This window comes from Acipenser ruthenus, unplaced genomic scaffold, assembly GCF_902713425.1.
Source record: "Acipenser ruthenus unplaced genomic scaffold, fAciRut3.2 maternal haplotype, whole genome shotgun sequence".
Lineage (NCBI taxonomy): Eukaryota > Metazoa > Chordata > Actinopteri > Acipenseriformes > Acipenseridae > Acipenser > Acipenser ruthenus.
In genome coordinates, this window is record NW_026708244.1 from 57,259 (window position 1) to 82,500 (window position 25,242).

Genomic DNA, 25,242 nt, shown 5'->3' on the forward strand with positions numbered 1-25,242 from the left:
CACTTGTAGAAATCAGGTCAGAATTTGCATACCAGGCAACAGCGGCAGCGGGTTTTTAATTTATTATTATTTTTTTTTACTAGAAGTGCATTGGCTTGGTCATAGCCTCTTTACTGGATGAAACCACATCGCTGCTGTTAGAGATTTCATCAAACCCTGAAACGCAGGAAGATGCGTCTCGAGCGATCCTGTGTTGTTTTCTTACACTGTGTTTGATTTGAATGCGTCTTAAATCTCTTTTCTCTTTATGCCACTATGTGCTCTCTGTGCTTTACAATGCTTCCCTATGCTTTACCAGACCTCTCTGTGCTTTACAATGCTTCCCTATGCTTTACCAGACCTCTCTGTGCTTTACAATGCTTCCCTATGCTTTACCAGACCTCTCTGTGCTTTACAATGCTTCCCTATGCTTTACCAGACCTCTCTGTGCTTTACAATGCTTCCCTATGCTTTACCAGACCTCTCTGTGCTTTGCAATGCTTCCCTGTGCTTTACCACACCTCTCTGTGCTTTACAATGCTTCCCTATGCTTTACCAGACCTCTCTGTGCTTTACAATGCTTCCCTATGCTTTACCAGACCTCTCTGTGCTTTACAATGCTTCCCTATGCTTTACCAGACCTCTCTGTGCTTTACAATGCTTGCCTATGCTTTACCACACCTCCCTGTGCTTTACAATGCTTCCCTATGCTTTACCAGCCCTCTCTGTGCTTTACAATGCTTCCCTATGCTTTACCAGACCTCTCTGTGCTTTACAATGCTTCCCTATGCTTTACCAGACCTCTCTGTGCTTTACAATGCTTCCCTATGCTTTACCAGACCTCTCTGTGCTTTACAATGCTTCCCTATGCTTTACCAGACCTCTCTGTGCTTTACAATGCTTCCCTATGCTTTACCAGACCTCTCTGTGCTTTACAATGCTTCCCTATGCTGTACCAGACCTCTCTGTGCTTTATGCTTTCACTGTGCTTAACTGTATTACACGTTGCTGAGCTTCTACAGAAGGTTATAGAGGGGTCTCTGATAAAACATAAGATTCCAGGCAGTTCTGTTCAGATTGACTGTGACAGACCCCCCCATAGGTACATAGCATCCACGAAAATCACAATCGTGTCAAGAAAAAACTATTTTATTCCATTCACTTGAATGTTAAAAAAATAATTAACTCCAAAAAAGAAGCATTCAGATATAGAAATATACAAAAGGAAGGGTTCCGCTACTTAAGCTACATTATAAAAATAAAAGAGAGAGAGAGAGAGAGAATTGCACGCAGGCCCTTTCAAAAACGTGCCCATTGAAATCTTCACTTCCAACCCGCTGTGTCCCAGGATCTCTGTTTTGATAAATAAATTCTTCCAAAGATCAGCCATCTCTGTGCTCAAAAGCCTTCCTCAGAACCAGGGGCGGTCCCACACCCTGCCCCCCCTGCTGGATCCCGATCACAACTCAGACCCGCTTCACTGTCCAGTTTGTTTAAGTTTCGTTCAATACATGTTGCGGTTCTTCAGGTTCACCTGCAGGGGGCGCTGTAACTCGCTTCCAGCAGTCATTGCTCCAGCAGTTTCGTGATGGTCTTCCCGAGCACTTTCTCCCCCAGCAGATAATATATCCTGCGGTTCATCTGTTCGCCGCTAGGGGGCGCTATGCGGTTGTCGTACTGATGGTCGAGACCGGCCCCCCCGCGCTCTGCTTGGAAGCGGTAGTAATCCGTGTTGATCATGATGTAAACCTTCGAACCCGCGCTGTCCGGCTGCTCCGAGGCTGGCACTTCTGGGAGCGGCTCGGATTCCTGCAGAGAGAGAGAGGAAGGGGTGGGGGGGGGGGGGGGGGGGAATGATGTCATCGGTGCACTGGAGTTTATACAGCCAGTGTGTGTGTGTGTGTGTGTGTCAGTGTGTGTGTGTGTGTGTGTCAGTGTCTGTGTGTGTGTGTGTGTGTGTGTGTGTGTGTGTGTGTGTGTGTGTGTGTGTGTGTGTGTGTGTGTGTGTGTGTGTGTCAGTGTCTGTGTGTGTGTGTGTGCGTGACCCTGTATTAATTGAACTCCAGTACAGATCTCTTTGTTCTGTTCACACAGCGCTGCGAGGTGTTTAAATAGAGAGGCGACCGCTTCCTGTTACTGTGGAGACAGGCCAGTAAATATTGTTTCTGTTGTGATGCTGCAGTTGCTCCGAATGGCAGTGTATGTATATCTATATATAAACAACAGCACCTTCATTCAAACCTTAACCATGTCTGCGTGACATACACACATACACACACATACATACATACATACACACATATACACATATATACACAGAGACATACACACAAACATATACACAAACATACACACAAACATATACACATACATACAGAGACATACATACAGACTGCACACACCGTCAATAACGTAGTGTTGAATTCATGCATTTTAATAAGGGTTTTTTTCTTTAATAATAATAATATATATATATAATTGTTTTTTTTAATAATGGTTTTGCTAACACCTGGCTGCAGAACTCGATCGCTACCCCATTATCATTAATAATTAAAAATGACATCCTGGTTATGGACCGATCTCGACCACGTAATCCGAACGATAATAATAATATTAATAACGTGAATAATAATCAGACCCACCTCGCTGTCCATTAGTAATAATAATAATAATAATAACGTGAATAATAATCAGACCCACCTCGCTGTCCGTGATGAAGGATTGCTCCACCTCGAATAAGCCTTTCCTGAAAAAGAGACAGATCCTGAGACTGAGCTGGTTGTGTTCGAGCTGTGTCTATTAACACTGCCGTCGCGGTGTGCAGATAGTCAGCAGGGAGGCGCTATTGACACTGCCGTCGCGGTGTGCAGATAGTCAGCAGGGAGGCGCTATTGACACTGCCGTCGCGGTGTGCAGATAGTCAGCAGGGAGGCGCTATTGACACTGCCGCCGCGGTGTGCAGATAGTCAGCAGGGAGGCGCTATTGACACTGCCGCCGCGGTGTGCAGATAGTATATACCTTTTCAGGCATGGCGGCCTCATAGGGGGACGGTAACAAAGTCCTCTTGTATATCTGGGGACACGTGGAAGACTAGCCAGCCAATGCATGACAGCCTCATATGAGCCTGATGCATTTTCCATTGCCATATAAAGCAACGGAATTTCATTTTTAAAAAATTAGTATTATTATTGTTCTGAGCTATTTTCAATATTTCATGCATAAAAGGGTTACCAAGCAAGCACTGTGGAATTATTGATTAAAATCAATTGATGATGATGATGATGATGATGATGATGATGATGATGATGATGATGATGTCCTTGTTTTCTAAGTGGAACCACACGCTCACACGTGGTACCAGGAGTCTACAGTATTAGCCGTGTAGAAATCCTATGTTCTGTCATACCTGTAAACCCGGCTTCTCCTGAGCGCCGCCACGGTCACTGTGAGCAGACAGCCGGCGAGCACAGCTCCGGTTCCGATCAGGATCCAGTTCGACCAGTGCTGAGCGCTCAGCGCATCTGAAACGCACGCAATTAAAACAGTGACGCGGGGACGAGGCAGTGGAGCAGAGGAGAGACATCAATTAAACGGTTCGTTTCTGGACGCTGCAGTTTAAACCTGTATATACTATAGTAACACTAATCGAGTATCAGCAGAAGCAACGTTAAGCACATAGAGCCTCAATGGAAAAGTGTCCTTTCTAGAAATTTCTCGAAAACAAAGATTTTTTTTCAACAAATCTTTTGAATCAGAAATTTTGCTTTTCTGGATGAGGGAAAAAAAAAAAGTTACAAGAAATAGAATTCTACAATTATTTATTTCAGCAAACGCGAATTCAATAGTATTGTAAAAAAAAAAAAGCTAGTTCAGCTGTGTGTGTGTGTGTGTATAAATTATTATTATTATTATTATTATTATTATTATTATTATTATTATTATTATTATTATTATTAATATTATTATTATTATGATGATGTAATGTTTTAGAACTTGAAAAATATATTACTATATGAATAAAACACATTGTATTAATATATCTGTATTATAGTATATATCTACAGTCACTACAGTAGGTTCTATGCATGGATATCAAAAGGAGTCTCTCGCTTTACCGGTGGATGGCTCCTCGGGTGCCTCGGCGCTGATGCAGCCCTCCAGCGTGCCGGACGGGAATGTAATGAACCGGCAGCAGTACAACACGGTCTGGTTCTGGTCTCGGTCCGGCCCTCTGATTGTGAGCGTAACCTGCGACTCGGAGTCCTCCTGCAGCGACACGCTGCTGTCATCGCCGGAGACGGAGCTCCCGAAGACCGGGTGGTAAACCGCGAGCACCGTGGCGTTGGAGCCCCTGACTCGGACCCAGTTTATCTGCGCTATCTGGTCCTGACCCGAAAAAGAGCAGCTGAGCCGGAGACGTTCGCCCGGCTCGATTCGGCCAGACCTCCAGATCTCAATCTTGGTATTGGAGGAACCTTAAACAATTAAACATACAAATAAATAAAAACAAGAACTCGAAAAGAACATAAAAGAATAAAAAAACATGAAAAGAACTCGAAAAGAATCAAAAGAACTCGAAAAGAACCAAAAGAATAAAAGGAACACGAAAAGAACTCGAAAAGAATCCAAAGAACTCGAAAAGAATCAAAAGAATAAAAGGAACACGAAAAGAACTCGAAAAGAATCAAAAGAACTCGAAAAGAATCAAAAGAATAAAAGGAACACGAAAAGAACTGGAAAAGAACACAAAAAGAAGAGGAATGTCTTTTTTTAATATTTAACCCGGACGCGCCGCAGCGCTTTACAACTCGAATTGGTTTCTGTTTGTATTAAAAAAGGATTTACAATATTCTTATTAAACTGTGTGTGAGTGTGTGAGATACACGCTCATTGTCACCATCACTCAAAGTGAGATAATAATAATAATAATAATAATAATAATAATAATAATAATAATAATAATAATAATCGTGTTGGTTTCTCACCTGATTGAAGAAACACGAGGATTAATATCAGACAAGCAGAGCGACCCGACATCCTTATCGACAATAAAAACACCAATTAGGGTTATGAGTATGATTATGATTATAAACGCGCTGCCCACTCTGTGCCTGTGTGTGGATCGCTGTGTTCTGTGTGTGTGTGTGTGTGTGTGTGTGTGTGGATCGCTGTGTTATGTGTGTGTAGATCGCTGTGTTCTGTGTGTGTGTGTGTGTGTGTGTGTGTGTGGATCGCTGTGTTATGTGTGTGTAGATCGCTGTGTTCTGTGTGTGTGTGTGTGTGTGTGTGTGTGTGGATCGCTGTGTTATGTGTGTGTGGATCGCTGTGTTGTGTGTGTGTGTGTGGATCGCTGTGTTGTGTGTGTGTTGTGTGTGTGTGGGTCGCTGTGTTCTGTGTGTGTGTGGATCGCTGTGTTGTGTGTGTGTGTGTGGATCGCTGTGTTGTGTGTGTGTGTGTGTGTGTGTGTGTGGATCGCTGTGTGTGTGTGTGTGTGTGGATCGCTGTGTTGTGTGTGTGTGTGTGTGTGTGTGTGGATCGCTGTGTTGTGTGTGTGTGTGGATCGCTGTGTTGTGTGTGTGTGTGGATCGCTGTGTTCTGTGTGTGTGGATCGCTGTGTTCTCTGTGTGTGGATCGCTGTGTTGTGTGTGTGTGTGTGTGTGTGTGTGGATCGCTGTATTCTGTGTGTCTGTGTGTGGATCGCTGTGTTGTGTGTGAGTGTGGATCGCTGTGTTCTCTGTGTGTGGATCGCTGTGTTCTCTGTGTGTCTGTGTGTGGATCGCTGTGTTGTGTGTGTGTGTGTGTGTGTGGATCGCTGTATTCTGTGTGTCGATGCGGTATTTACGGAGCAGTTGAAGAATAAGAACGCGCGTTTCTCACAGGAAGTTGCGCACACCTCTCTCAGGGTATTCGCGAGCTCTCTTCAAACCTGCGGTCTTCCTTCCTGTTTTGAGACTCACAGGAAGCCGCGGTTTCCAGCTGCCCTTTACCGAGAGAAACTGAAAGACAGTCAGGGCAGAAAGAAAGGGGAGCGCTTTCCAAGTGTCTCTGATTCCGTGTACTTCATTAGTTACTTCACAAACACACCTGGACTTCAGTGAACTGCATGTGATAAACCTTAACCCTAAACCTAACCCTGTTCTGATTCAAATGTCTACTTCCAGATATCGTGCAAAAAAAAGATGTACAGGTTATTACATTGAAACTAGGCATCATCATAACCACATCATAACCAACACCCCCATCATGAATAAAATCAACTCCCCCAATCACTGACCCCCTCCCCGCTCCAGCTGGGCTTCAACGGCGAGCCGGGGAGTTGAAAAACTTTCCAAAAATCTGACACACCTGCATCCAACCACAGCAGTCCCTCAGTTGCAACCACGCCCCCGTCCCGCCCCTCTGTATTTCCCGCTAGTTATTATTAGTTTATTGAGCAGACGCCTTTATTCAAGGCGACTTACAGAGACCAGGGCGTGTGAGCTATGCATCAGCTTCACTTACAGCAACGTCTCACCCGAAGGACGGAGCACAAGGAGGCTCAGTGACTCGCTCAGGGTCACACACACACAGCGAGTCAGTGAGCGAGCCGGGATTTGAACCGGGGTCCTCCTGGTTACCAGCCCCTTTTCTTTAACCACACAGCCTCTGTTCTAATGTGAACTTGCACAAATGTTCTCTTGAACCCAAGTCCAAGCTTCCCAGCTCATTTTCATCTTAACCGCGCTCGTTGTGTTTCTTTATCGCGCTCCGCTCCTCTCCTCTCTGTCTCTCCTCTCTCTCTTCTCCTGTCTTCTCCTCTCCCTCCTGTCCTGTCCTCTCTTCTCATCTCCTTTCTGTCTCTCCTCTCTCTCTTCTCTTCTCCTCTCTGTCTCTCTCTTCTCCTCTCTCTCCTCTCTATTCTCCTCTCTCTCTTTTTCTAATCTCATCTCGAGTTGGATGAATTGCTGCCTCTCTTGCCAGTACAAACAGGGGGAGAAGCGTGAGAAAATCAGTCAAACAGACGCGGCTTTCCCGGGACGGGCGAGTCCGCACTCGGGTACTGACTGTCACTAACTCGTGTCAGTCTGGTCTGCGTGTGAAAGAATTCGAGCCGGCGAAGCGCCGTCAAGAAAACAAATCAGGAATAATAATAATAATAATAATAATAATAATAATAATAATAATAATAATAATAATAATATCTGCTCAGATCAGCTCCTCTTGTCCCAGTTGATGCCTTTACAATGACACCCCCCCTCTCCCTCCCCCTGCTTTCTGCAGTACGTGTCTGTGTGCGTGTGTTTCTATGCCTGTGTCAGGTCAATAATTAAAAAGCGGAACAACCGCTGTGTTTTCTTGGGCTCGTCCTGCCAGCGTTGTCCAAAATCAGTCACCGTTTCTGCACAGAAGCGCGTTGCCAACGCCGGAATTTTCCACAGACTGAGGGCGAATTAAACCGCTGGACTGGAAATTTAATGGGGCCGCGGTACCCAAACTGAACGCAAGAGGGCGCTGTTTCCCGTGTACCGCACAGCTGCCGTAAGAAGTAACCAAATGCGTGTTCATGGAAGTTTATATTATTATTATTATTATTATTATTTATTTCTTAGCAGACGCCCTTATCCAGGGCGACTTACAATTGTTACAAGATACCACATTAATTTTACATACAATTACCCATTTATACAGTTGGGTTTTTACTGGAGCAATCTAGGTAAAGTACCTTGCTCAAGGGTACAGCAGCAGTGTCCCCCACCTGGGATTGTACCCACGACCCTCCGGTCAAGAGTCCAGAGCTCTAACCACTACTCCACACTGCTGCCCGCAAAAGTACAACCAGGCGCGCCTGTTCGCAACATTACACGATACACCTTCCAGCAGATTTATGTTTTACTTAACCAATGAAGTACCAAATTAAATGATCTGAAGAAACACAAACCAGTATGATGTAATGTGATACATTCCAAATCAATGCGCCGGCATTCTAAACGTGTTCAGTATTTTAGAAGTGTAAAATGACAGGCATAATGACGTCATCAGTATTCCCAAAGTCCTGTTTTTTTGGGGACCATTTTCAGTCTTCGGTTTCTTAATATATATCGAGGCGTTATAAAAAGCGTCCGAGAGGCTGTCATTGTAGAATTAACAGAAGCATCCGGGCTTACCTTTCACACAGAACACAGTCCGAGTAAGTTATCAGAACACTACAGGGTTACAATTACAAGAACAGGTCGAGGGCGCCACTAAATCACAAAATAGGCCGTCCTCAATGGAGGACAACGGCGCGCAGTGAGTTAAGGCGGCTCGCTCATTGCCGAAGGTTAATTGAATTTAAAGGTGAGTTGTAATCGCCTTGTCGCTCCCGTGTTTGCAGCTATCACATCCTGCCCCGTGGAAACACTGCATGCATATACTCGCACGTACAGCGGCGACCGTGGCTCCTCAACCGGGGCTTTAAGAAGCATTTATCAGCACGCATTAAATCAATGCATCCGTTAAGTGTTGATAAGCATTGCAAAGCACGGACAGGTATGGCAAAACAGGGCTGGCAATAAGACTCCTGTTCCAGTCCAGGTTTTGCGACCAGCTTAATTAGCCCCAGTGTGTCTAGGAAACAAGCTCGAGGGGTCTAATTATTAAACTCGAAGTGAAACCCGGAATGGATCACACTGCTGCGCGACGGGAGTCTCATTTCTAACAGAAGCAAAATAGGGCAAACTGTGGGTAAAGCGCCAGGCATGCTGGAAGCACGGCGGCATCGCGCTGCGCATGGACTGCGGTGACCTTCTGTGAGGGTCAGCGGGTACTAATTGAACGGACTTCAGCTTTCTGGAAAAGCACGCAGTTACAGCCCCTCACGTGCCAAGAGCGCCTGCGGACAGCAGATCAAAGAGAACGGTTAGAAAAACACGACTTCCTTTTAGTGACTGAACCCTAATGAACCGAACGAGGGATGTGTGTGTGTGTGTGTGTGTGTGTGTGTGTGTGTGTGTGTGCGTGTGTGTGTGTGTGTGTGTCTGTGTGTGTGCGTGCGTGTGTGTGTCTGTCTGTGTGCGTGCGTGCGTGTGTGTGTGTGTGTGTGTCTCTGTGTGTGTCTGTGTGTGTGCGTGCGTGTGTGTGTGTGTGCGTGTCTGTGTGTGTGTGTGTGTGTCTGTGTGTGTGTGTGTGTGTGTGTGCGTGTGTGTTTGTGTGTGTGTGTCTGTGTGTGTGTGTGTCTGTGTGTGTGTGTGTCTGTGTGTGTGTGTGTGTGTGTGTGTTTGTGTGTGTGTCTCTGTGTGTGTGTGTGTGTGTTTCTGTGTGTGTGTGTGTGTGTGTCTGTGTCTGTGTGTTTGTGTGTGTGTGTGTGTGTTTGTGTGTGTGTGTATTTGTGTGTGTGTGTGTGTGTGTGTGTGTCTGTGTCTGTGTGTGATAACAAAACCATGTTGTATAACACTAAATGAAATCTTTTACCTGCAGGTTATTCTGTGTTCTTGCACTTAGTTTAAAGTAAGGCGCGCGAACTGCAGTGTACAAAACTGAAGCACATGAAAGAAAAGTTTAAAAAAAATAATTACACAAAAGGTATAAAGGATTAAAATATATATTTTTTTTTTTTCAGGACGTTTCGGGCAACAGCCCTTCTAACAGCTGAATAAGCTTTTACCCGAAACGTCCTGAAAATATAATATGTTTTTACCCCTTTGTGTCCATGTTTTAAAACCCTTTTTCTTTCGCGTGCTGCGCGCTGTGTGCTCTTCTCTGTCTACACAGCTGAAGGGCTTTTATCCGAAACGTCATGAAGTCTTTTATTATCATTTACAGCTTGTGCGTACATGCGAACAACATCTCATATTATTATTATTATTATTATTATTATTATTATTATTATTATTATTATTATTATTATTATTATTATTATTAGGAAAGCTTGCATGTTGCTGCTACTGTTAGGGGCAGCAGTGTGGAGTAGTGGTTAGGGCTCTGGACTCTTGACCGGAGGGTCGTTGGTTCAATCCCAGGTGGGGGACACTGCTGCTGTACCCTTGAGCAAGGTACTTTACCTAGATTGCACCAGTAAAAACCCAACTGTATAAATGGGTAATTGTATGTAAAAATAATGTGATATCTTGTAACAATTGTAAGTCGCTCTGGATAAGGGCGTCTGCTAAGAAATAAATAATAATAATACTGTATGTCATGTGTGTGTTTTACAATAGATCTGTGCTCCGTCCTTCAGATGAGAGGCAAAACAAACGAGCTCCTATTGGAAGTGACTCTGCAGCAGCAGCAGCAGCAGTTGTTGATGATGCAGAGTTCACCCCCCTGGTCTCTGTGAGTCTCTTTGGAGAAAAGCATCTGCTGAATGACTATTATTATTATTATTATTATGCTCATGCCGTGTCGCTCGACCGCACCTGCTGTACACGCCAGTCAGAACGCACCAGCGCAGGTGAGCTCTCAGTCACCCGACTCCCAGGGCCCCTGTCTCGGTTTGAGCCCTGCGCTCCCCCCCCCCCCCCCCTCCCGGTCTCCGGCATAGCCAATGTTCGGGTCTGTTCGCCTTTTAAGGACGGACCCTGGCTGTCAGTGGGAGGGGCTAGCGTGGTTGCTTATATTGGGGGCTGAATGTCGCCTGGTTACAGTGAAGAGAGCCGGCATTTTTACCACAGCAGCCGCAGAACCAACAGCTCGGTAGCAGCTGATATAGAGACCGGCGAGCAAGCGAGCAAGCGAGCCACCAGCCAACCACCAGCCAGCCACTAGCCAGCCACTGCACCCGCTAAAGGTAAAATAAATAATACTGGCATTAAATAAATACCATCTCATCATTGTCATTAACAGCATCGCCATTCGTTTTATTGGAAGGGATCTAATATCGGGGTGCATGTATTATTATTATTATTATTATTATTATTATTATTATTATTATTGATTGCTTGATTGCACATCTTTGTTATATATGATCCGGTATGATGTGTTGCCCTTCTTTTGAAATGAATGACCCCCCCCCCCCCCCCCCCCCCCCCCCCCCCTCCCCCCTCCCCCCTCCCCGACACACACACACACACACACACACTTTATTTTCACCGGTATCGGCCATTTTGTCTGGCCCAATTTTAAGATAAGAGAGAGAGGAGGAGAGAGGAGGAAAGGAGAGGAGAGGAGAGGAGAGGAGAGAGAGAAAGAGAGAGAGAGAGAGAGAGAGAGGTGGGGGAGATCGCGAAACTGCGTCGTATTCCCGCTTCGCTGCAGAATTGTTTTCTGATCTCTCAATGAAAATCTAACTGTGACTCTTTACAAAGTATTTTGCATCCCATCCTGACGTTTCCTAATACAGCAATCCAACGCGTTCTAATGTGTGTGGATACACACACTGAATATACACGAGGGGGGAACAATGGAACAGGATTAGATGAGATTTATTAAAAAAGATCCACTCCTTTTAAAATCTAAACGTGTTAGCTTGTTTATTTATATACACATGTGTGTGCGTGTGTGTGTGTGTCGATGTGCTGCAGGTTCGACGGCTCGCTTGTAAGTCTGTTTACCGACAGGGCTCTTGGGTCCCTCATGTCTGTCTATAATCCTGCGGGCTGCACGGCGCTTACTGTATCGTGATGTAAAAAAATGTGATGTCTTTCTGATCCGTCTCTGTCTCTCTCTCTCTCTCTCTCTCTCTCTCTCTCTCTCTCTCTTTGTTAAGAATAAGAACGCAAAAGAGAGAGAGGGAGAGAGAGAGAGAGAGAATAACGGGTCGGCTGTCTGGTTGTATAACCCCCTCCTCCTCCTCCTCCTCCTCCTCCTCCTCCTCCTCCGCTCGCCTTCAGCAGTCATTCTTTGTTCGGCTTCAACTAAGCAATTGAACCGTAAGAAAACCCTGTTAGCACATGCGGGGTCCCGGGTCCAAACGCACGCCGCTGTCCTGTCTGTCTGTCTATCTGTCTGTCTGTCTGCATGGCATCCGTCCCCGGGATAAAATGCAAACTGAAGATTCCATCATGGAATCCCCCCCCCCCCTTCCATAATTCAACATTCCACATGGAACTCTATTGGTACAGAACCCCCTGTATGGAACCTTAACACACGTTCCCGGATGCCACAGGGTTCTAGAAATCGGACAACAGCCTCGATGTCTTTCATCATGGAAAGTAACCAATTCTTTAAAAGATAAAATGACTGAACTAGCTCTAACTTACAATGGCCGTGTTACTGACATAACGACAGCAATGCTCAGGGTAAGAATGCGTCATCGATTGAGTAGTTTAGTGACCTGGGTATGTGAGATGAAGTTAGTTTATTATTATTATTATTATTATTATTATTATTATTATTATTATTATTATTATTATTTATTTATTTATTTTTTATCCAAAGCGACTCAGAGACTAGAGGGGTGAACTCTGCATCATCAACAACTGCTGCTGCTGCTGCAGAGTCACTTCCAATAGGAGCTCGTTTGTTTGACGTCTCATCCAGAGCACAAGGAGGGTCAGTGACTTGCTCAGGGTCACACACAGTGAGTCAGTGGCTGGGATTGAACTGGGACCCTGCTGGTACACACACACACACACACACACACACACAGTATTTCAGAAGCAACACGTCACGCCTCTTTGCTGCAGCGATCCCTCGTTGACAGAACCCGTTTCCAAAGTCAAAGCGGGGGTGACTCGTATATATTTAACATCGCTCTCCCCCCTCTCCCCTCGTAAAGCGCATGCAAGCTGAATAAACACACGGGGGACGAGGGGAGGCAGGCGGCGCTGCCGCGGCTGTGCGGAACATTCAGGCGGAATGCTGCTGTGGAAATGTGCCTTATTAATTAATCTGCGTTAATTATATAATCTCAGTGGATCTAGCGGGTGCGCTGCTCATGTACACGATGCGTGCCTTGTTAAGGAGATGTGATAACCTTCGCTGGCTATTTACAATATTAAGAATCAGGAGGATTGTGGTGATTATGATGGCGAGGATGGTCGTGCCGTAGCCCGGGTTTAGACTGGCTGCACAAAATGTGGGTCACGTGTATTTTTAAAGTGAATCGATCGGATGGAATGGAATGTGACGGGGGAGGGGGCGGGGCCTGTCTTCATTCTGATTTGGAACGCGAGACGGTTTTTTTTTTTTTTTTACTGCGTCATTTCTCATTCTTCCTAATTGAATTTTCTGATAACTTTTGGAAAATGGGGACACGACCGACAAAGCTATGAAATATTGACTTTTCTAATAATAAATTACAACATATCGAAATATAGCCTACATTAAATGATTGCAAATTAATTCATTTTCAATAATAGATAGATTAACTAGTTGTGTCTCTGTGTGTGTCTCTCTGTGTGTGTATCTGTGTGTGTGTATGTGTGTGTCTCTGTGTGTGTGTGTGTCAGTGTGTGTGTGTGTGTGTCTGTATGTGTATGTGTGTGTCTGTGTCTCTGTGTGTGTGTGTGTGTGTGTCTCTGTGTGTGTGTGTCTCTATGTGTGTGTGTGTGTGTGTGTGTCTGTGTGTGTGTGTGTGTGTGTGTGTCGCTATAAATCATCGTCCTTGTCGACTGCGCCATTGTAAATGCGCATTCCGGCCCCCTCGGTGTCGCTGAGGTTTTGATTAATAACATCTGTAATACCCCCCCCCCCCCCCCCCCCCCCCCCCCTCAAACCAGAGCCGAGGAAATGGGTTCTGTAGCGCGCCCCGCCGCCCTGCATTAAACCATTCAAACAGCGCACTGAGCGGCGCGTTTCTGAACCCATAGCAGCCCCTTCCCATCAGCGGAGCGGTGCTGTTCAGGGAATGAATGGGGTCTACTTGGGCGCTGCGTTCATTCTTTCTTTCTTTATTTATTTCGCTTTTTTTATTTTGGTGCTTGTGCAATGGAAACGACAGCCGCGTTGTTATGTGTGCGTCTGTATATAAAGCCGAGCTGGATGTCGTGTCGAATCTATTCGCAGTCGACCTTGCATTCCCTTGGTTATGTCATGCAAAATTGCCCGAGGATTTGAAGCATCGCTGTCGTAAATCGTTCCTCTTTCAAAATGTTCTTTTTTTAAAAAAAATTCTGTCCTGGTTTCCTGAAATAAGACGCCAGTAATCCCACCGCGGAGGAGATTTGAAATGTTAATTGAGATTTGAATTGAACTATTTCAGGAAAAGTGTACAGAAAGACAAATTGAGTCGTTTCACTGACGTAGACGACCCTGAATTGCGCTATATATATATATATGTATATATATATATATATATATTACACACACAGGGGGATTGCACAGTTATCTGTAATAGCTCTTAATACAGAGGGAGAGTGGAATGAAGGGGTAATGAAAGAGGGGTCAGGGAGGGAGCAGGAGAGAGAGAGAGAGAGAGAGAGAGAGAGAGAGAGAGAGGGAGGGAGGTAGAGTTGACGGATGGAAGGTGCTGATTAACTCGCACAATGTCATCCTTGTTCTGCACTGAAAACAAGAGACAGATGGAACTCGAAAAAGAGATAAAAACAAGCAGAGAGGGAGGAGAAGGGAGAGGGGATAGAGAGGAGAGTTAGGGAGGGAGGGGGTGAGAGAGAGGCAGAGAGGGAGGAAGGGAGAGGGGATAGAGAGGAGAGTTAGGGAGGGAGGGGGTGAGAGAGAGGCAGAGAGGGAGGAAGGGAGAGGGGATAGAGAGGAGAGTTAGGGAAAGAGGAGAGAGGGGGAGAAAGAGAGGGAGGAGAGGGGATAGAGAGGAGAGTTAGGGAGGGAGGGGGTGAGAGAGAGGCAGAGAGGGAGGAAGGGAGAGGGGATAGAGAGGAGAGATAGGGAGGGAGGGGGTGAGAGAGAGGCAGAGAGGGAGGAAGGGAGAGGGGATAGAGGAGAGTTAGGGAAAGAGAGTTAGAGAAAGCAGGGGAGAGAGAAAGAGAGGTGGGGGTAATAGTTATATTGTTTATAGAGATTGGGGGAGACAGGGGAGAAGAGAGAAGGAGAGAGGAGAGGGGAGGGGAAGGGTTAATGCTCCTGTCAGTGGGGAGGGCCTCTCGCTCGCTCTCCCTCAGCTGTTTGGCTAATCCTGTTAAACCCCTTTAGGGTCATAAGTCAGGGGTTGGGTCAAATCTAAGGGGGGGGGGGGGGTCAGGTTTTCTTGCAGTTGTTCTTGTTTATTTATAGCAGAAACTCCAGCGCCTTCATCAGCGTTATTGAAACTAAACTGAGTCAAGCAGACCAGCGTTTGGGCTCCAGTGCCTTCATCAGTGTTATTGAAACTAAACTGAGTCAAGCAGACCAGCGTTTGGGCTCTAGTGCCTTCATCAGTGTTATTGAAACTAAACTGAGTCAAGCAGACCAGCGTTTGGGCTCTAGTGCCTTCATCAGCGTTATTGAAACTAAACTGAGTCAAGCAGACCAGCGTTTGGGCTCTAGTGCCTTCATCTGCGTTATTGAAACTAAACTGAGTCAAGCAGACCAGCGTTTGGGCTCCAGTGCCTTCATCAGTGTTATTGAAACTAAACTGAGTCAAGCAGACCAGCGTTTGGGCTCTAGTGCCTTCATCAGTGTTATTGAAACTAAACTGAGTCAAGCAGACCAGCGTTTGGGCTCCAGTGCCTTCATCAGTGTTATTGAAACTAAACTGAGTCAAGCAGACCAGCGTTTGGGCTCCAGTGCCTTCATCAGTGTTACTGAAACTAAACTGAGTCAAGCAGACCAGCGTTTGGGCTCTAGTGCCTTCATCAGTGTTATTGAAACTAAACTGAGTCAAGCAGACCAGCGTTTGGGCTCCAGTGCCTCCCTCTCCCTCTCCCTCTCTCTCCTCTCTCCTCTCTCCTTCCCTGTGTTGCTGGGAGATTTAGACAGGGCTGCAGTGTCCTTCATGGAAGAGCAGACAGGGAGAGAGAGTGCTGTCATCATCACTCAGAGAGGGGATTGGCTGATTCACACACACACACACACACTCTCACTCTCTCACACACACACAGTCACTCTCTCTCTCTCTCTCTCTCTCTCTCTCTCTCTCTCTCTCTCTCTCTCCAGTCTCTCAATTCAAGAGCTCAGTGGAAGTGATAGCTGCTTTTCTTTTTCTTTTTTCTCTCTGTCCATGTCTTTCTTTCTTTCTCTCCCCCTTTTTCTTTCTTCTCTCCCCCTTTTTCTTTCTTCTCTCTCTCTCTCTCTCTCTCTCTCTCTCTCTCTCTCTCTCTCTCTCTCTCTCTTGCTCTCTGTCTGCCTCCCCTCCCCCTGTTCTCTGTGATTCTCATGCCTTGCTTTGTGCTGTCAAAGCTCTCAGTTCAAGTGGAGACAGCGCTGAGAGCAGCACCAAGCAAAGCAGCTAAAAATAACTGCAGGTTTGAGCGAACGCAACATCGTAGCGGAGCCCTTCCTCTGCTGTCAGAGGTCTGGGAAAGCGTATTAAAAACAGGGTGAACTAACCCTTAGAAAAGCTGCCCGTAGTCAAAGCATAGCAAAGTGTAATAAAGCACAGTGAAAGCATGGCGAAGCACAGGGAAGCATTGGAAAGCTAAGCAAGTTAATGGGCTCTAGTGCCGCCTTCAGTGTTATTGGGGAGAAACGAGAAGTAACCTAGGCAACCTTTGGTAACCCTTGGTAACCCATTCCATGCCCCTCCACCCCCCTCTTTTCTCTGGTCCTGTGCTACACTGTCAGGGTGCAGTCTGGTCTCTACAGCATGTGTTCTGTGCTGCTCTGTCAGGGTGCAGTCTGGTCTCTACAGCATGTGTTCTGTGCTGCTCTGTCAGGGTGCATTCTGGTCTCTACAGCATGTGTTCTGTGCTGCTCTGTCAGGGTGCAGTCTGGTCTCTACAGCATGTGTTCTGTGCTGCTCTGTCAGGGTGCAGTCTGGTCTCCACAGCATGTGTTCTGTGCTGCTCTGTCAGGGTGCAGTCTGGTCTCTACAGCATGTGTTCTGTGCTGCTCTGTCAGGGTGCAGTCTGGTCTCTACAGCATGTGTTCTGTGCTGCTCTGTCAGGGTGCAGTCTGGTCTCTACAGCATGTGTTCGGTGCTGCTCTGTCAGGGTGCAGTCTGGTCTCTACAGCATGTGTTCTGTGCTGCTCTGTCAGGTTGCAGTCTGGTCTCCACAGCATGTGTTCTGTGCTGCTCTGTCAGGGTGCAGTCTGGTCTCTACAGCATGTGTTCTGTGCTGCTCTGTCAGGGTGCAGTCTGGTCTCTACAGCATGTGTTCTGTGCTGCTCTGTCAGGGTGCAGTCTGGTCTCTACAGCATGTGTTCTGTGCTGCTCTGTCAGGGTGCAGTCTGGTCTCCACAGCATGTGTTTTATAAACCTCTAATAACGGCGCTGGCAGTCCACAGGTCCATTGTCCAGGCTGGCTGACCTTCGACCTCTTTGGCACAAGGAGGGGGTGTCTTGGCTCGCTCCCGGGGTCCTAATCTCTGATTACAGTCCCGGGACACTGCGGGGCATTGTGCAGGGGACCCCTCTAATGCAGCGTGACCCCGAATAACACAGATTAGAATTAAGAGCTCCGGAGAGCAAAGCAGCTTTCTGCACCAGGAAGCGTTCTGGTCGAAGCCCGTGTGAACGAGACGGCCTCTGATACTGACCTCGAAAACGACTCCTCCAGGGCTGAGGGGAAATTCACACAAGGCACTAGAGCTCAAACGCTGGTCTGCTTTCTGCTTGACTCAGTTTAGTTTCGATAACACCTCTCTCCTCTCTAACCACGCTTCTTCTAACCCCGCCTCCCCTCTGTAACCCCGCCCCTCTCTCTGACCCCGCCTCCTCTCTCTGACCCCGCCTCCTCTCTCTGACCCTGCCTCTTCTCTCTAACCCCGCCTCCCCTGTAACCCCGCCCCTCTCTCTGACCCCGCCTCCTCTCTCTGACCCCGCCTCCTCTCTCTGACCCCGCCTCCTCTCTCTAACCCCGCCTCTTCTCTCTAACCCCGCCTCCCCTCTCTAACCCCGCCTCCCCTCTCTAACCCCACCTCTCCTCTCTAACCCCGCCCCTCTCTCTGACCCCGCCTCCTATCTCTGACCCCGCCTCCTCTCTCTAACCCTGCCTCTTCTCTCTAACCCCGCCTCTTCTCTCTAACTCCGCCTCCCCTCTCTAACCCCGCCTCCCCTCTCTCTTTCTCTCCTCAGCACCGTTGCCGGGATGAAGATCGAGAACGCCCTCGCGCTGCCCTGCCCCGCCCAGCAGGAGACGGCAGAGTCTCAGTCCGGGCTGGAGTTCACCATAGCGACGGAGGAGGACTTCGCTGACATCATGAGCATGAGCAAAGACATCTACGGGGGGCTGGACTACCTGCCCACCCGCTACCAGTCCTGGATGCAGGAGGAATACCGGCACGTCGTACTGGCCCGCAAGCAGGGCAAAGTGGTACGGGAGCAGAGCAGGGAATAGAGACAAGAGACTAGAGCACACCGTATATAACACAGCACAGAGACTGGCACGTCGTACTGACCTGCAAGCAGGGCAAAGTGGTACGGAATAGAGACAAGAGACTAGAGACTAGAGCACACTGTATATAACACAGCACAGAGACTGGCACGTCGTACTGACCTGCAAGCAGGGCAAAGTGGTACGGAATAGAGACTAGAGACTAGAGACTAGAGCACACTGTATATAACACAGCACAGAGACTGGCACGTCGTACTGACCTGCAAGCAGGGCAAAGTGGTACGGAATAGAGACTAGAGACTAGAGACTAGAGCACACTGTATATAACACAGCACAGAGACTGGCACGTCGTACTGACCTGCAAGCAGGGCAAAGTGGTACGGAATAGTGACCAGAGACTAGAGACTAGAGCACACTGTGTATAACACAGCACAGAGACTGGCACGTCGTACTGACCTGCAAGCAGGGCAAAGTGGTACGGAATAGTGACCAGAGACTAGAGACTAGAGCACACTGTATATAACACAGCACAGAGACTGGCACGTCGTACTGACCTGCAAGCAGCACTCAGCGCTCAGCACACAGAAAGTGGTACGACAGCATAGCGCAGAGAGCAGAGACTGTAGCTCCGCACATAGAAAGCGGTGTCACTCTGTCGCTCATTGGAAGACCATGTAAAGGGATTTTAACCATAACACCCATTAGCTCTCTGGATTGTTCTGGATTTGTTTTCCGTAGAGAATGATACAACCCTTTTGTTTTTGTGGAGTTTCGCATTGGAATTGCTGCCGCAGACTCTGGCTAACGAGAGAGACAGAGACGGTCCGGATCAAGGTTTTCGTCGCCGATGTGAAAACATAAATAATAATAATAAAAAACCCAGAATAATTGCGGTGTGCGTTTTGTGTTTTTGAGCCTTCAGTCTGCAGCCTGGTTAGAGAGAGTCTGATGTGTGTTCTGTAGTCTGTTCAACACAACCTGAGCCACAAGAGAAGGAGAGCAGCCAGGGTCAGGGGTGAAGAGAGAGGAGAGAGAGAGGAGAGAGAGGAGAGGAGAGAGTGAGAGGAGAGAGTGAGAGAGGAGAGAGTGTAGAGATGGCAGAAAGGGTAGAGGGAGAGGAGAGGGCGAAGAGAGACAGGAGAGATGGTAGGAGATGGGGCAGCAGTGTGGAGTAGTGGTTAGGGCTCTGGACTCTTGACCGGAGGGTCGTGGGTTCAATCCCAGGTGGGGGACACTGCTGCTGTACCCTTGAGCAAGGTACTTTACCTAGATTGCACCAGTAAAAACCCAACTGTATAAATGGGGAATTGTATGTAAAAATAATGTGATATCTTGTAACAATTGTAAGTCGCCCTGGATAAGGGCGTCTGCTAAGAAATAAATAATAATAATAGTAGAGAGAGGAGAGGAGAGAGTGTAGAGACAGGAGAAAGTGTAGAGGGAGAGGAGGAGAGATGGTAGGGAGTGGTTGGAGGAGAAGAAAGAAGAGTAGAGAAGAGGAGAGAGAGGTTCGAGAGGCTATCTGATTCCTCTCTCGGTTCAGGTTGCGTGGAATGCGCTACAGCACACTGTCTGTCTGCTTCTCAGCCCTTCCTCCTCCCACTAACCCCTCCCCCCTCCCCCTCTGATCTCCTCTCTCTCTGCAGGGTCCGGGAGAGGAGAGCCGGGCGACGAGGGGTCCCTTCCAGAAGGGTGTGTGTGTGTGTGGGACCGCTGGTGCCGAGAGAGAGGCTAGAGAGAGACGGGAGCAGCATCGCAAAAACCCAAACTCTCTAAAAGACTTCCCCTTTCCTCCCTAGCGCGCCGGAGAGAAGGGAAAGGGGGATCCACGTGAAGACTAACTCCTCAGTGTGTGTCTGTCTGTGCAGGACTGAGCCGGGAGGAGCGGAGGAGGGAGGAGGAGGAGGAGCAGGAGGGAAGCCCGCCCCCAATACTCCACTGCCGCTTGTTTCAAAGTGTCCCTCTCCTTGCAGATAGCCCTCGAATCGGTGTGCGTTATCGACGAGGGAGAGACGGTACTGGTGGAGGGGCTCCGCGTCGCCCCCTCTGAGAGGGGGAAGGGCGTGGCCGGGGTCCTGCTCAAGTTCTGCTCCCAGTTCATCAAGGCCCGGTACCCCGAGGTCAAGGTGACCCGGCTGACCCGGGACGACAAGCTGGGGCCCAAAGACTTCCAGAAGTACCGGCTCATCACCAAGCAGGTGCCTGAGAGCATAGAAACACATACAAATATACATATATACATACCTACCTACCTACCTGCCTGCCTACCTGCCTACAGGACACACAAAACATACAAACAAGCAGTCATTCAGACCTGAATACATATACAGTCATACATACATATATACTGTACACTAAATATGTACACACAGCAACACATGCACACCTACATTGATTATCAATGTCATTATTATCATTCTCACTGTCACTGTATAACCCCCCTCTCTCCCTCCCCTCCCCTCTCTCTCAGGCTATTCTGCTGGTGCGTTTCCGTGCAGAGGACCTGCAGCCCCGCCTCCTGCAGCTGCTGGCGGGGGGTCCCCTGGACTCCGAGTCCGGGCTGAGCCCCCCACCCGTGCTGCTGGAGCCCGGCGAGGCGCGTCGCCTGTTCCTGAGCCAGGGCGTGGTCGGAGGGGTGCTGCCGAACCGCACCATCCTGCAGGACTGGCAGCCCTTCAAGCCACTGCCCAGCAACCTGGACATCCTGCTGAAGAAGGATGTGGACTGGATGGTGGACAGCGCCAAGCAGCCCCGCGTGGCCAGCCTGTGCACCTTCCCCTTCCCCGTGCCCATCGGGGACGACTGCTTCTATCTCAACATCGACGTCTTTGGCAAGGAGCTCGTCCCCGCGCGCAGGCAGGTCCTGGCCCACCTCCGCAGGCACACCGAGGCCCTCAGGGGCCACGTCATGTGCCAGGTGTTTCTGGAGCCCGCCCTCTGGGAGCCCATGGCGGATTTGTGCAAGCGGGAGCTGGAGGTGGAGAGAGTGAAGGAGTACACGGAGCAGTGCGTGGTGGAGGCTGATCTTCTGTGAGCAGGAAGGAAAGGATGCCCTTAGAGAAGTTTTCTGCAGAGTTAACGAAGCACAGTGAGAGGCAGGGTGGGTAAACATCAGGGGGGGTCTTGAGACTTTGTATAGTTTCTAACACCACATGCCCCCCCCGCCACCCCTTCCATGGTTATACTCTGCATTTGCCATGGTTTACCATGTTTATTAACATGCTTTACCATTCCTCGCTATTCTTTACATTCCCAGTAAAAGCACAGCACAGTGAGAGGACGGTGAAGCTTATTCACAAACACGGCAAACCAGGGTAAACTATGGTAAATGTACAGTATAACCATGGAGGGCAAAATTAGCAAAAATACTGCGGTAAACTTTTATAAGGGCAACATGAGAGGGTGCTGTACATTGAGATTAATAATACAAATAATAATAACGTAAACGACAATAGACGTAATAAGAGAAATAATAAAATAAACAGATAAATGCAATATATATAAATTAAATGCGAAAGGTTCGCTCTCTTTTCTCTGGCGGCGTCTGCTCTGTTTTAAAAGCTCATTCGGAAGAATATTTTCAGTCCCATCCTGGGCGCCACAGTTTTACTGATGGACGTTTTTTGCGTCTCGTTCTGCTTTGTTTTGACGTTCTCGTCTTCGAGTTTAGCATAAAGAAATTGCCTTGTTCCATCTTTATCCAGCTTCCTCACTTTATATCTAGAGGTATGACTTCATATCTACAGGTATGACTTTATATCTAGAGATATGACTTTATATCTACAGGTATGACTTTATATCTACAGGTATGACTTTATATCTACAGGTATGACTTTATATCTAGAGATATGACTTTATATCTACAGGTATGACTTTATATCTACAGGTGTGACTTTATATCTAGAGATATGACTTTATATCTACAGGTATGACTTTATATCTAGAGATATGACTTTATATCTACAGGTATGACTTTATATCTAGAGATATGACTTTATATCTACAGGTATGACTTTATATCTACAGGTATGACTTTATATCTAGAGATATGACTTTATATCAAGAGATATGACTTTATATCTACAGGTATGACTTTATATCTAGAGATATGACTTTAGTACCTTTCATCACAAAGGATGCCAAGCGTTACACACACAAACACACACTGACACACACACACAAACACACACTGACACACACACACACAAACACACACTGACACACACACACACACACATGCACTCACACTCACATACTGAGACACAGACGCAGACTCACACAAATGAACAATTAAAACAATTAAGTTAAAAACAGTCTACTACAAAATGCTATAAAACTGAAATTTAAGAAGAGACAAAAAATGAAAACTGAGCATTCCCTGCCATTTGAAACAGAGCAGCCAACCAAAAAAATAAAATCAGTTCATATTAATAATAATATAGCTAGAATCCAGCCTGTACTTGCAACCGTCCTGAATGTGTGTTAGCTTGTGATACTACTACTACTACTACTACTACTACTACTACTACTACTATTAATAATAATAATGAGGCTGATGATAACATTCATATTTATAATAATATATTTTAAAAATAAATCAATGTTCATTTTTGCAACCGGTAGAGTTAGCAAAGGAAGGATCTCTCACGATAAAAGGAAAGAAAAAAGAAAGAGCAAGAGAGGCTACAATTCATAGTGCAAGGTGTACTACAGAAACGTTCCATCTTTACCTGTGATTTGTTTTGTAACCCCACACCATTATAACCGTCAACCAGCAAGATCCGAATGAAATCAAACGCCATGGCGCTGCCGTAGCCACGCTTCATAACGGCGCAGCGCCATACAGTCCTGTGTTTAAAAAAAAATAACACAAGAGAAAAAAAACCACAAAGAGAAAGAAACGCGCTCAGCCTTTGCACAGTTCTATCAGTTACACCCGTTTTAGTTTTATACTCCCTTGTAACACGCAGCCCCAAAACTGGAACCCAAACCATCTCAGGCAAGCCGGGTTCGTTCAAACAGACTGAGTCTCGGTGTTTGAGTCCCGGTGTTTGAGTCTCGGTGTTTGAGTCCCGGTGCCTGAGTCCCGGTGCCTGAGTCCCGGTGCCTGAGTCCCGGTGCCTGTGTCCCGGGTTTGAGTCCTGGTGTTTGAGTCCCGGTGCCTGAGTCCCGGTGTTTGAGTCCCGGTGCCTGAGTCCCAGTGCCTGAGTCCCGGTGTTTGAGTCCCGGTGTTTGAGTCCCGGTGTTTGAGTCTCGGTGTTTGAGTCCCGGTGCCTGAGTCCCGGTGCCTGAGTCCCGGTGCCTGAGTCCCGGTGCCTGTGTCCCGGGTTTGAGTCCTGGTGTTTGAGTCCCGGTGCCTGAGTCCCGGTGTTTGAGTCCCGGTGCCTGAGTCCCAGTGCCTGAGTCCCGGTGTTTGAGTCCCGGTGTTTGAGTCCCGGTGCCTGAGTCCCGGTATCTGAGTCCTGGTATCTGTGTGTAAAACACAATCCCGGGGGTTCAGTTAGTGAAACCGTTGGAATAGCTGAAGACATGCTTGATGCGCCGCTGAGAGACGAGGTGTTACATTATTCATTACAAAATATTTTACCTAAAGTGTTAGCCATTGAATTCTTCCACGGGAAATACAAGAACGATGGCGCGGAGAGTGAGACGAACGCGTTGTTAAATCATAAGAATATTCCAATGATGTTTCTGAATACGAAGGAGGAAAAATAGCCACGATGCAAAAAGAAAATCTCCTGATTTTCCTAAACCCATAATACCAGCTTAAAAAGAGCGAATGAGTGAAAGAAAGAAAGAAAGGCCAATTTTATTCTTATTAATTGTTTTTTTAATTAACCAAACGATCAATTTGTATTTATTATTCATGTCATGTTGTTTTTTTCATTGTAAATTTGGACTCGAGAGGCATTTTTTTTATACTGTTTCTAAATCCAGCTCTGTGAGAAGATGAGAAGATCCCTAATCTTAGTATTGTAGCTTTTAGTATTGATAAAGATTGTACATTTTGAACAACTGGATGATTGCGAATGAAAAAAATTCTAAAGCGTTTCCGGAAACGCTGTTTAAAAGCGCCAGATTACTCTCTATGAAACTAAATATGTAGACCTTGAAATGATCTCTTTTTATAAAAACCTGTAAAATACGAATGATCAAACCTTCAAATAGCGATTTCTGAAGGAAAACATGAAGCAACCAAACCTGAGACAGCACTATCCCAGCCAGAGAGAGCAGCGTAATACACAGTGTAGCACTGACCAGCAATGAAGCCAGCACTCACAGACTCTCCTACTCTCCACCCGATATTTCTGATTGGATGATCACCTTGAGGTGGGGCAGTCCTCTTGCTTGTCGCTGGCCAATAGGGTGAAAGGACTACGGGGCTGGGACACGCCCACAGAAATCCACAGGAATTCCTCTGAAAGCTATCGTCATTGCTTTTTTCGACACCTCAGTGAGGTGAGATTCGGGGGGTACGCTGTCCCTGCTGCGGGACAGTGGCTTCTCTTGACTGGACCGGATGAGGGAGGGAAGTCGGGAGGTGCGTTTGGGTTTGGAATAACGCCTAATAGACCCAGATACAAATTATATATATATATAAAAAACATTTTCCAGCTTCTAGACTGATATACTCTGGACTGCAGACATCTAGCAGCGCTGTGGCCAGGGGGACTCGTCAGTATTTCAAAGAGAAGAAGAGGAGGAGGAAGAAGAAGATATTCCCTATGTGTTTATTTTTTACCTGAGCTGCTGCTGTTGTTGTAATAGTTGTTTCTGAGCTGTACTATATTGAGATGCTGTGATAAGCTGTCGTTGTTTAATTGCTGTGCTCACTCGCTCGCCCTCTTAACCACCACACTGACATTGCACAGGGACGGAGGGAGAAACGATCAGAGTCACGGGAGTCTGTCGGGCAGGAGTCGAACCCGGCTTCCACCGGGGTGGAAAAATAAATAAATAAATAAATAAATAAATAAC

The 25,242-nt window shown here is 47.0% G+C and overlaps 2 protein-coding genes across 3 annotated transcripts in view; one reads left to right on the forward strand and one right to left on the reverse strand.

Moving 5' to 3' along the window:
- The window catches only part of LOC117404547 (histidine N-acetyltransferase-like), a 37,928-nt gene extending 13,862 nt beyond the window's left edge, over nt 1-24,066 (forward strand). Inside the window, exons 1-4 of one of the 2 annotated variants that reach the window (XM_059020477.1) lie at nt 10,566-10,724; nt 18,006-18,243; nt 20,238-20,462; nt 20,735-24,066. In XM_059020477.1, the coding sequence (XP_058876460.1) occupies nt 18,019-18,243; nt 20,238-20,462; nt 20,735-21,298 (1,014 nt within the window). In that variant the 5' untranslated portion in view covers nt 10,566-10,724; nt 18,006-18,018 and the 3' untranslated portion in view covers nt 21,299-24,066. Of the gene's footprint in view, nt 1-10,565; nt 10,725-18,005; nt 18,244-20,237; nt 20,463-20,734 lie in introns of those variants that run through there. The other variant, XM_059020478.1, reaches the window with a different exon arrangement.
- Nucleotides 1,113-5,168, reverse strand: LOC117968646 (uncharacterized). The gene is made up of 5 exons (XM_059020481.1): nt 4,966-5,168; nt 4,096-4,455; nt 3,387-3,501; nt 2,680-2,725; nt 1,113-1,788 (listed from the first exon to the last, which is right to left on the reverse strand). Exons 1-5 carry the CDS (start codon nt 5,015-5,017, stop codon nt 1,546-1,548), a joined length of 816 nt encoding a protein of 271 aa, XP_058876464.1. The 5' UTR covers nt 5,018-5,168; the 3' UTR covers nt 1,113-1,545.
- Nucleotides 24,067-25,242: the final 1,176 nt, after the last annotated feature.